This window comes from Chelonoidis abingdonii, chromosome 10, assembly GCF_003597395.2.
Source record: "Chelonoidis abingdonii isolate Lonesome George chromosome 10, CheloAbing_2.0, whole genome shotgun sequence".
In the NCBI taxonomy this organism is placed as follows: Eukaryota; Metazoa; Chordata; order Testudines; family Testudinidae; genus Chelonoidis; species Chelonoidis abingdonii.
The window spans coordinates 41,789,190-41,800,867 of record NC_133778.1 but is presented as its reverse complement, the minus strand read 5'-3'; the positions used below and the strand labels follow the sequence as shown (position 1 = coordinate 41,800,867).

Below are 11,678 nucleotides of genomic sequence, written 5' to 3'. Positions count from 1 at the left end.
CGGTGCAGAGGCCAAACGGCCCAGCCCTGCCTGTGACCCTCGGGCCCGGATCGTCCCCTCGTGGTTCCTGTCCCCGCCTGGCCCGGACCTGCCGCGCCCAGAAGCTGAGGGTGAGCGCTCCGCGCGGCCGGGCTGCCGCCCGCGAGGCCGAGTGTTCCCGGCTGCTGCCGCGAGCCTCGCCCGGGCTCCAGTCGGAACGCGCCTCTCTGAGGCCTTGCCGGGCCAGGACGCCGGGTCCGGTGCTAGCACAGCAGCGCTGCCGCCGCCCCCACCCCCGCCGGGCTCCCCCGGTCACCGGGCTGCCGTGCAAACGGCCTGCCGGCTTCTGAGAGTGTCCCTGCCTGGCTGGCTCCGGCCTGCGCTGGCTCCCCGCCGCCTCGCGGCATGCTGCCGGCTGCCCCAGCCCGTCGGTGTAGCTGCTCCGCCGCTCCCCAGAGCGCAGCCGAAAACCCTGATCTCCTTTGCCTGAGCTTTGTGCGCCCTCTGCTGCTGTGTTATGCTGTGCTTTGTTTGGGGGGCGGGGGGTGCAGTTTCCAAAAGAGACAGCTTGCCTAATGCTGGACGGTCCTCTGTCCATCTGTGTTTAGTGTCCTTTATACACTTACTGGGACTGAGACTAGAGAGAGTTCGAGCTGTAGCTTAAATATTGTTAACAACCGCTGTGGACTTGCCTGGCTTCTTTCTGAATGAAGAAAAGGTGATGAATGAAGTTATTACTAAGATAAACAAAATGTGTGCCTAGAACTGCACTAAAGAAAGGATGAGGTGTTTCCTCCTCCAGAGTATTCGGGGCTGGTCCATAAACTCTAATGCTGCAGGTCCACAGTCACCTACAAATCTCCCCATAACAAGTCAACACTGATAGTCACTGCTAGTATTATTTGCGTTCTTGATTTTTGAGTCAAGGTGGCTGCTTGAATATTGTTACTAGTTGTTGGGATTTTTTTAAGTGTGTGTGTGGGGGGGAGAGAAAACGGGTTAAACTCCTAGCAACAACAGCATCTTCAAATGTCTCTCTCAAGGTTTTCATAAAAAGCTTCCATCTCCTGTCCGCAAGCTGAAGAATTTAAGCTGTGAGGGTTGCTTTGGCTGATGATGTGGATAAAAAAATTTAGAACTGAAGTGCCACCTGGCTGTTTAAATGATGCTGTCCAAGGAATGCAAGATTGAGCTTGTGTCAGCGAAGACTAGTGAGTAACAATACAATTATGTTGTTTCAGATACTTTTTATACCATCTAATGAAAAATGTAGTTAGATAGTGAATTAGAATTTTGACCTTTACAGATCATCTGCTTGGTTGAGCACCTTTCCGACAGATGTAGCTCTCATAGACAGCTCACTACATTTATACATTTGTCTTGCTGACTTTTTTCTCGCAGAATTGCACTTTTCCAAGCAGGAGGTCATGGTAGGAATTCAGTACTTAGTAGAAGCATCTGTTTATATAAACAAATTTATTTCTCTTTTTTTCAGAATATATTCTTATCTAACAACTATGAAGTTTCTGCTGGTTTTTGACTTTGACTATACAGTCATAGATGAAAACAGTGACACCTGGATTGTGAAATGTGCTCCTGAGGAAAAACTGCCTAACAAATTAAGAAACTCCTATCAAAAAGGACATTGGACAGAATACATGAGCAGGGTCTTTAGATATTTGGGAGACAGTGGAGTAAGAGAAGATGAGATGAAAAGAACTATGACAACAATTCCTTTCACTTCAGGAATGAGAGATCTTTTAGATTTTATTGGCAAGAACAAAGATTTCTTTGATTGCATAATAATTTCAGATTCTAATACAGTATTTATTGACTGGATTTTAAAAGCTGCTAACTTTCATGAAGTGCTTGATGAAGTGTTTACAAATCCTGCAACTTTCAGTGGCACTGGCTATCTTACTGTGCAGAATTTTCACACTCATCATTGTGCAAAGTGCCCTAAAAACCTCTGCAAAAGAAAAGTGTTAGAAGAATTTGTAGATAAAAAGTTACAGCAAGGAGTAAAATATACAAAAATTATATATGTAGGTGATGGTGGGAATGATCTCTGTCCAGTAACTTCTTTAAAGAAGGATGATATTGCTATGCCCAGACAAGGGTACACATTACAGAAAATGATTTCTCAGATGTCTGAAGATTTTGATCCTGTGCAGTCTTCTGTTCTAGTTTGGTCATCAGGTATTGAAATTCTATCTCATTTGAAATTACTTATAAAGGAGTAACTCAAACTATAGAGATGGGTAAAGGTGTTTTATCTTTGTGTGGAGTGAATAATGGTAACCATATCTGTCTCAAAGCACACAATTACAATGTTGAGATGCTATTATCTGAAACTAAGGCATTGAAATACAGGCTATAAAGTATTGTGTTTACTCTTTACTGTAGTGGGAAAGTGAGCATGTTGAAACAGATTATTTATTATATGGAAAAACACTTAGTATGAGCTTTTTCCATTCATGTAAAAGGGAGTGGGGCATGACACAGGGAGAAAGGAGCAAGGAGAAAGGCAGAAAGAGGCTAATTTATTAAACTATTTTTTTTTTTCTTTCAAATCTTGACTTTAGCAGTTTGTGCAAATTACTTCCGGTCAAACATTTAGGGGGAGAGGCAGGGTAAGTTCACAGAATAATGGCTTTTAATGGAGAGTTCATCTACATGTGTAAGATTTATCTTAGGCACTAAAAGCAAGCTACTGCCACTGTTGGTTTTGTTTATTTGTTAAAGCTGCAAAAATATTTTAAGATGTAAATGTTTGTCTTGTATATTTGGTTCAAAGAGACACATTAAAATAACTACTAAATATTTTACTAATCAAAGCAAGTTTTCTAATAGTTTTTATTGGCTTTAAGAATTTAAGAACGGCCATACTAGATCAGACCAAAGGTCCATCTAGCCCTTCTGTCAGTGGCCAGTGCCAGGTGCCCCAGAAGGAATGAACAGAAGAGGTAATCATCAAGTGATCCATCCTCTGTCACTCATTCCCAGCTTCTGGCAAGCAGAGGCTAGGGACACCATCCTTGAATCTAAACGTTAATGTCTATCCGTCTAACGAGTAATGTGTGTGTTTGTGCAATATGTTTAATTGCCTTTCGAGGCATGCTTACTGAGTTCAAATGCCAAAAGCCTATGGGTGGGAGTTCCTTTTGAAACAAAGGAGATTCCTTCAAGTAACCTTAAGGAGTAATGTGCATGGGAACAAGAGTCCTCTTCAGTTCTCATTCAGAAACATGATGCAACACGTGAATAGGGAGCCACTCCACAAGAAATTATTTTTAGTCATGGATTCTATTTGTTTTTCACTATCCATAATTGCTGTCACCTCTTCAGAAATATAAAAGTAATTGAATCACAACTGTTGCTATAGAGGGTTTGCCGCCTTCTATCTTGCACACTGTAATTCTCTTCTCACTCTCCACCTATCTCATCCACGTACTTAGGCTCAATCAATGCTGAGTATGGAAAAAGATGTACAAGAGGATACCTTGCCAAAGATCCCTGAGGCCCCAATCTGTGAAGCCTTGTGGGAGAGACTGGGGCTATTGCCCACAGATCCAGGGGTAGTTCAAGAATCTGTTATATCTGCTTCTAAAGATGCAGATCTCTGACCCTTATCTGCTAGTGCAGGAGCAGAAACCCTGCTCCACAGAACCCAGGGCCTTCTCTTGACAATACAAAGTTTTTCCTAAGCCATTGACTATCACCACTTTACTCCCACTATAGGAAGTAAATGCTGGACCAGACCTCCAGTTTTGACATGTGATTCTTTGCCATGTACTTTTGCTCTTGATGGCATGAGAACCTGCTGACTCTGGTGGCTTCTCTATCTTCACTATGAGACCTCCAAACAGTGGAGTTTCTGTTCAGTTTCACATGAGCTCTTGGCCCACTTTCTGCCTCAGTTTGTTCCCTATTGCCAGTGTAAGTGGAGGGAAGAATCCTGCCCCTTTGCAATCTGACAGCAGTCTGTAATTTCCATCTTCACTATTTATCAAAATCTTTTGTAGAGTCTAGAAGTTTGGGTAATAACTGGTTAGTTAACTTGTGCTTCCTCTGCTGACTGCTTGCAGCTCTGCAGCAGTAGGATGAACCTATATCAGGAGTGTACGTATAATGGAAGCCTAAAAAAATCAGATTGTTTTTAAACCTCACTGAAGACAAATTATGGGCCTAAACTACAGTCCTTTAATGTCCCATTAAAAAGTACAAAATAAGTAATCTTTAAAAATAGTTGTGTGTAAGTAGACTGAACTCCCACTTGAAGAAGTCAAAGTTGGAGCCTAGATATATATCCATTTTTATTTAGATTGTAGATATTTATGTTTAGAGTGCCAAGTCACTATGGATGAAAAATGCATCTCCACTACAGAAGGGGAGATTGTTTGTTTGTTTATTTTGCATTCTGAACTTAATGTACCCCAGGGAGAAGCAGGAAGTCAGTGCAGACCAAGCAAGGGAAAACATTTGGTAATCTAGTGAGTGAGTTCCATGATATTCACAAATACTTTAAGCAGAGAGATGGCATGGTCTGGGGTATAGGGTAGGGGGCTAGGAGGCAGATCTGCATTCTGGTAGAGTAGCTATGCCACTTACTGTCTGTGCCTTTTCTGTTAAAGGGGAGAATACTACTTGCCTTCCCTTGTAAAAGTCTCTGGGATCTATGTGTGAAAAATGCTAGAATACAGCAACCTGTAAGTGTGGTGGTAGGAGGGAGGGGCGGCAACAGGTCACATATACCAAACTGTTCATAATAGCTCCTAAATGAAAGAAGTGAAAAAATAACTGATTGGAGACAAGCGAAGTGGGAGGGAAGCAGAGAAAGAAGATAGAAGAACAAGTCTGTGAAGGGTTGAACACCTAAACATTTACTGTCTTGACCTCGTTTTTCAGTTACTTGCAGTGTTTTGTTTAAACAAAAATGTGTATATGTATATTATACATATTAGAATTTCACAGTGGATTGGAATATGGTATAACTATTAGTGCAGGATAATACATGCTCTTATTTGTGGACTGGATCTGCCTTCTTCAGAATAGGGTATTACCGGGTTTTTCTGCAACCACAAAAGTGATGTAGTGACAAAAACACCACAAACTTTTTATGTCATTTACCTCATAGGCATATTTATTCCTCAAACAAACAAAATGCACATTATCCACACTTAAAAGCATGCAATTCTGTATGTAAAATGCAAGAATACACTTGAATCTCCAGACTAGTCAATTGAGCCTACCACTCTTTTTAGGTGTGCCCCAAGGTACTGATACAGTTACCTGCTTATTTGCCCTTACAGCACCTTGCCTCTTCTGAAGTTTCAACAAAACTAATCTAAATGTGTTAAATACACACTTGCTCCCTACTTAGCTGGTGGACACGCATGCAAATAATTTGTTACAACAAATAACTGAATAGATTAAGCCCCCTGGTACAATGAAAAAGAAAAGTTGCTGTAAATTACTTCAAGACCATATGCTGGTAGGAAAACTGAGAATAATTATTAAATATTAATGAAAGGTGTTTATTGTAGCAACTGAAAGCTGGTTTATAATCCCTTCTATCCTGCTATCATGTCATTTTTTTAGAAAGATGGTCAGTTCTAACAGTAGACTTAAAAATGTGAGTAATGATTCACTTTATTTTCAGTTCATAGTGAATGCTTCATATGTGAACTTTCTGGATGCTGGGTTGAGTAAAATGTGAGAATGACTGAACTGTGAACACAAAGTTTAAAACGGGTGGCCAACCTGATCCGGATCCAGAATTTACCAATGTGCATTGCCAAAGAGCCACAGAAATATGTCGTCAGCCCCCCATCAGTTCACCCCCCTGCTCCCAGTGCCTCCTGCCCACCGGTGGCCATGCCAATCAGTGCCTCCACCTCCCTCCCCGCACCTCCTGATCACTGTTTTGTGGCATGCAGGAGGCTCTGGGGAGGAGGAGCAAGGGCATGGCAGGCTTGGGAAGGTGTGGAGTGGGGGCAGGGCTGTGGCAGAGCCAGGGGTTGAGCAGTGAGCACTGCCCAGCACACTAGAAAGTTGGCGCTTGTAGCTCCAGCCCCGGAGTTTGTGCTATACAAGGAGCCACATATTAACTTCTGAAGAGCTGCATGTGGCTCCGGAGCCACAGGTTGGCCACCCCTGATTTAAAATATAAAACTGACAGACCCTCTGTCATAGCAGTGATGCTGAGAGTCTCTCTGTCAAGCCAGTTAATTTCCACAGGTTGATGTAAACTGCTGCTTAACTTTCTGCAAAACATGGCCCATAATTAACAAATAATCTAAAAGGACTAGGAGAATTGATGATGCGAAAGTGTTTCCCCTGGGATTTTCATTGTTATAGAAAAGTGGCTTCTGATTACAATAAATTATGATTTATATTGTAGCCCATAAGAGCATCAGTCATGGACCAGGACCTCATTATACTATGCACTGTATAAAACACAATATAATCTAATATAAGACAGATGGGGGAGTACATACAAGAAAACAATGAGACAGCATTGGTCAGCATGATCAGCTGATCTGAGCACACCAGCAGCCTATCTGTTGTCAAGTTTTTTGTAGTAATCATGGCTGAAGAGAGTTAGTTTTGTGGGTGTTTATAAGGTGCTCCTTCCAAGGGCAAGGGGTAACATGGGAGAAGGCTTGCAGGTGCTTGTTTGAATATTTAATAAGTGGATGATGGAGGCTGGGTTCATGGATTAAAACATAATATGCAACCAGAGAAAATGTGCCACTGCTGTAGCATGGTGAGAAAGTATGGGTATTTATGGAATACAGTAAACACAGCGCTAGATTTTTCAATTCTTACAGTGGTGGGCATTTACTCCCACAAATAGTCTCATTGAAGTCTGTGGGTGAAACTCCATTGATTTCACTGGGGACAGGATTTCATGTGGGGATATTTGTGTGAATAAATGCTTACAAATGTGAGTAATCGTTGCACAATCTGTCCCTTAATGCATTCAATAATGCAAAAATATTTATGAAATTGTTTACATTAAATATATTTAGACTTAACTCTTAACAGTTTAATCAAATATTTCAAATAATTTAACTTCTACATGACTATTTCTGACCATTGGTGCATCATCAAACTCATTGTTCCCATTATGCCCAGCTCCTATAAAGGAGCAAATAGACCCTAGTATACTTAGGCCTCGTCTACACTGTGTGTGGGGGATTGATCTAATCTAAGATACATCGACTTCAGCTATGCTATTCTCATAGCTGAAGTTGCTATCTTAGATCGACTTAGATTGACTTACTTCACGTCCTTGCAGCGCGGGATTGATGACCGCCACTCCCCTGTTGACTCCGCTTCCGCCTCTTGCCCTGGTGGAGTTCCGGAGTCAATGGGGAGCGCATTCGGGGATCGATGTGTAACCCTTCTGCCCCTCTGAGTTGGCAGCAACAAAGGGCCGGGTTCAGTATCCAGGGGTTCCGTTTCAATAACGCAAATGCAAAACTAGCTCAAGCCCCCACCCAATGACCTGGGATAATTACATACCACTCCCTGGGTGCCTCTAGGAAGCAATACTTCCCCTCTCGCAAGCACAGAGTCTGAGTGTAGCAAAATCCTTTTAATAAAAGAGGGAAACAATGTGGCATCATACTGGGGAAACACCACAAACAGGATTCATAATGTAAACCATGAGCAAAAGACCCACCAAGTAAGTTTTGGCAATGTCCTTTTCCCTTTAGGGTCTTAAGTCCAATCACCCCAAAGTCCAACAACCCAAAAGTCTCTGTCTCTGGTCAGTGCCACCCCAGAGTTCAAGTTTATCTGCAGAGTTTTACTCCCTCAGCCTGGGTAGAAATGGGGGGGGGGGCACATGCAGGGTGTTAAGGGGCACCTTACGTGGGCCGGGGCTGACTGCTCCACCTCTCTGTGGAGTTCTGCTGCAGCTCTCACCACAACCAGCTTCACTCCAGCAGCTGTGCCGCTTCTCCAGCCAACCCATGAGCCCCTCCAGCCGTCCCCACAAACCGCTCCACTCACTCTTCCGTGGGCTGCTCCAACGTGCTGCAAACTGCTTCACTCTACCAGCCACATAGTGATAGATCTTCAGGCTCCCCCACTAGTTAACACAGCACTCAGTGATCTCAGCTCAGTAAGCTTAGCTCTTTTAGTGATTTCAGCTTGTAGTAGGGGAGCACCGGTGCCGGTGCACCATCAGCCCAAATTGAATTCAGCTCAGCAGCCTCTAGATGACTCCTAATGGAATCAAAATTAGCTCTGCTCTTTAACAGTGGAGAGAAGAGGATGTGCAATTGGTGTTCCAGGCCCTCAAAAGATACACACACCAGTCCCCAACCTCTCTCAAGTCACTGGGTTGTGGCACCCATGTCCCTTGTCTAGCGAGTGCTACTTAATTGATGGTGTGACTCTGTCATAAATCAGTCTCAAGTTCCTCGTTCACATAATCAGGGTGACAACACTTTATTCCTCCTGCCCCAATAACAAAGAAATTGGGGATCCCAGAGCTGTCAAAATAATCATCCCAGGCTGCCGTGGGCTATGCTAGGGGGAAGTTTTAATGGTTGCTGGCTGTCAGTCATCTTGTAAATAAAACTCTTGTAGCTGGCAACTGAGAACCTGATGCTGCTACAACAAACAAGATGTTTGCATTTGAGCCACCAGACTTCCACTCCCTGTCTCTGTGTAAAAATAGTTGTTTGAAAATTAATGTAGGTCTAGTAGCTGTCCGTAGTGTGTGTTTGTGTTTGGGGGTTACTTGCTGTGTGCTGAGTTTGTGTGTGTCTATCTGAAGAACCGTGTGTTGTGGCTGGCAGTTGGAAGCTGTGAACTTCTAAACAAGGTTTGAAATCTAGAAGCCTCTGTTCATTGGCTGAGCCTCAGTCAGGGAGCGGGGCTATCAGGAAGGCCAGGGCTTTATAAAGCAGTGAGCAAGTGACCAGGGAGCTCTGCGAACAGGGACTGCTAACAGGGAGTTTCAGGAGGGAATTGGGAAGGGGGCAAGGTACACATGCCATTCTTTAAAACCTTTAAACTAAACTTCTTGATTTAAACAAAACCCTATCATTAACCTAGGTCGCTGTTGGAGAGAATGCGGGGAGAAACCCAGAAGCAGAGTGGGGGCTATCCTGTTTATTACACTCAGTGTAGCATGTATGATTACCTGCCCTGTGGGCGAATGGCATATGTGTGCATTTGGTGCAAGGAGGTCCTGGCCTTCAGAGACCACGTACGGGCTTTGGATGATGGGGTAGCAGAACTGGAGGAGCTAAGGGAGGCAGAGAGGTATGTCGATGAGACTTTCTGGGACACTGTAGATTTGTCCCACCTCCAGTCAGACAGCCCCTGCGCTGTTAAGGAGGATGAAAGGCTCAGGGAAGGGAAGCAGAGCCTTTGTGACCCTCCTTCCAGATGATGTTGGGATATCCTCTCACACTGAGGTTACCTCTCCAGGGGAGGGAACTCTAGTCATTAGGAAAAGGCAGGTGTTAGTAATGGGAGATTCAATCATTAGAAACATAGATAGCTGGGTTTGTGATGTTGGGGAGAACCGTATGGTGACTTGCCTGCCTGGTGCAAAGGTTGCGGATCTCCAGAGGCATCTAGATAGGCTTATGTGTAGTGCTGGGGAGGAGCCAGTGGTCGTGGTACATGTAGGTACCAATGACAAAGGGAAGGGTAGGAGAGACATCCTGGAGGCCAAATTTAGGCTGCTAGGAAAGAGACTGAAATCCACGACCTCTATGGTAGCATTCTCAGAAATGCTTCCAGTTCCAAGCACAGGGCCAGGTAGGCAGGCAGAGCTTCAGAGTCTCAATGCATGGATGAGACGATGGTGTAGAGAAGAGAGGTTTAGATTTATTAGGACCTGGGGAAACTTTTGGGATAGGGGGAGCCTATACAGGAAGGACTTAAACCAAAGTGGATCCAGACTGCTGGCACTTAACAATAAAAAGGTTGCAGAGCAGTTTTTAAACTAAGAGATGGGGGAAAGCTGATTGCTGCAGAGAGGCACGTGGATTGGACAGAGACTTCTCTTAGAGGAGAGTCTATTGATAGCAATTGTCTAGGTTTTAGTCAGGAGAAGAGGCTGGAAAAGGATAAAGTATGGGCCAGATTAGACAAGAAACATTCACATAAAAAAGAATCTGATGCATCAGAAAAAGGCAGACAAATAAACAGTGACAAGTTTTTAAAGTGCTTGTACACAAATGCTAGAAGTCTAAATAAGATGGGTGAATTAGAGTGCATTGTGTTAAAGGAGGATATTGATATAATAGGCATCACAGAAACCTGGTGGAGTGAGGACAATCAATGGGACACAATCATTCCGGGGTACAAAATATATCGGAAGGACAGAACAGGTCATGCCGGGGCGGTGGGACTATATGTGAAAGAAAATGTAGACTCAAATGAAATAAAAATCTTAAATGAATCCACATGTTCCACAGAATCTCTATGGATGGTAATTTCATGCTCTAATAAGGATATAACAGTAGGGATCTATTATCGACCACCTGACCAGGACAGTGATAGTGACGAAATGCTAAGGGAGATTAAGGAGGCTATCAAAATAAAGAACTCAATAAGTAATGGGGGATTTCAATTATCCCCATATTGGTACAGGACGAAATGCAGAGACAAAATTTCTTGATACTTTAAATGACTGCTTCTTGGAGCAGCTGGTATAGGAACCCACAAGGGGAGAGGCAACTCTCGATTTAGTCCTGAGTGGAGCGCAGGATCTGGTCCAAGAGGTAACTATAACAGGACCGCTTGGAAATAGTGACAATAATATAACATTTAACATTCCTGTGGTGGGAAGAACACCTCAACAGGCAAACTGTGGTATTTAATTTCAGAAAGGGGAACTATGCAAAAATGAAGAGCTTAGTTAAACAGAAACTAAAAGGTACAGTGACTAGAGTGAAATTCCTGCAAGCTGCATGGACACTTTTCAAAGACACCATAATAGAGGCCCAACTTAAATGTATACCCCAAATTAAAAAACACAGTAAAATAACTAAAAAAGAGCCACTGTGGCTTAACAACCATGTAAAAGAAGCAGTGAGAGATAAAAAGGCATCTTTTAAAAAGTGAAAGTCAAATCCTAGTGATGTAAATAGAAAGGAGCATAAACACTGCCAAATTAAGTGTAAAAAATTAATAAGAAAAGCCAAAAAGAAGTCTGAAGAACAGCTAGCCAAAAGCTCAAAAGGTAATAACAAAATGTTTTTTAAGTACATCCGAAGCAGGAAGCCTGCTAAATGACCAGTGGGGCCCCTGGATGATCAAGATACAAAAGGAGCACTTAAAGACGATAAAGTCATTGCGGAGAAACTAAATGAATTCTTTGCTTCAGTCTTCATGGTTGAGGATATTAGGGAGATTCCCAAACCGTCCTTTGTTGGTGACAAATCTGAGGAATTGTCACAGATTGAAGTGTCACGAGAGGAAGTTTTGGAATTAATTGATAAACTTAACATTAACAAGTCACTAGGACCAGATGGCATTCACCCAAGAGTTCTGAAAGAACTCAGAGGTGAAGTTGTGGAACTATTAACTATGGTTTGTAACCTGTCCTTTAAATCAGCTTCAATACCCAATGACTGGAAGATAGCTAATGTAACACCAATATTTAAAAAGGGCTCCAGAGGTGATCCCAGCAATTACAGACCGGTAAGTCTAACGTCACTACT

At 43.1% G+C, this 11,678-nt stretch overlaps 1 protein-coding gene across 1 annotated transcript; it reads left to right on the top strand.

Annotated features, from left to right (window-relative positions):
• Nucleotides 1–36: 36 nt before the first annotated feature.
• PHOSPHO2 (phosphatase, orphan 2) lies at nucleotides 37–2,816 on the top strand. Its single transcript, XM_032771085.2, has 3 exons — nucleotides 37–110; nucleotides 1,023–1,190; nucleotides 1,475–2,816. The coding sequence occupies exon 3, from the start codon at nucleotides 1,497–1,499 to the stop codon at nucleotides 2,220–2,222; it is 726 nt and encodes a 241-aa protein (XP_032626976.1). The 5' UTR covers nucleotides 37–110; nucleotides 1,023–1,190; nucleotides 1,475–1,496; the 3' UTR covers nucleotides 2,223–2,816.
• The last annotated feature ends 8,862 nt before the right edge of the window (nucleotides 2,817–11,678 follow it).

Excerpts from the sequence above, each read along its gene's own strand:
- PHOSPHO2 (XM_032771085.2), top strand. The coding sequence starts at position 1,497 with ATGAAGTTTCTGCTGGTTTTTGACTTTGACTATACAGTCATAGATGAA.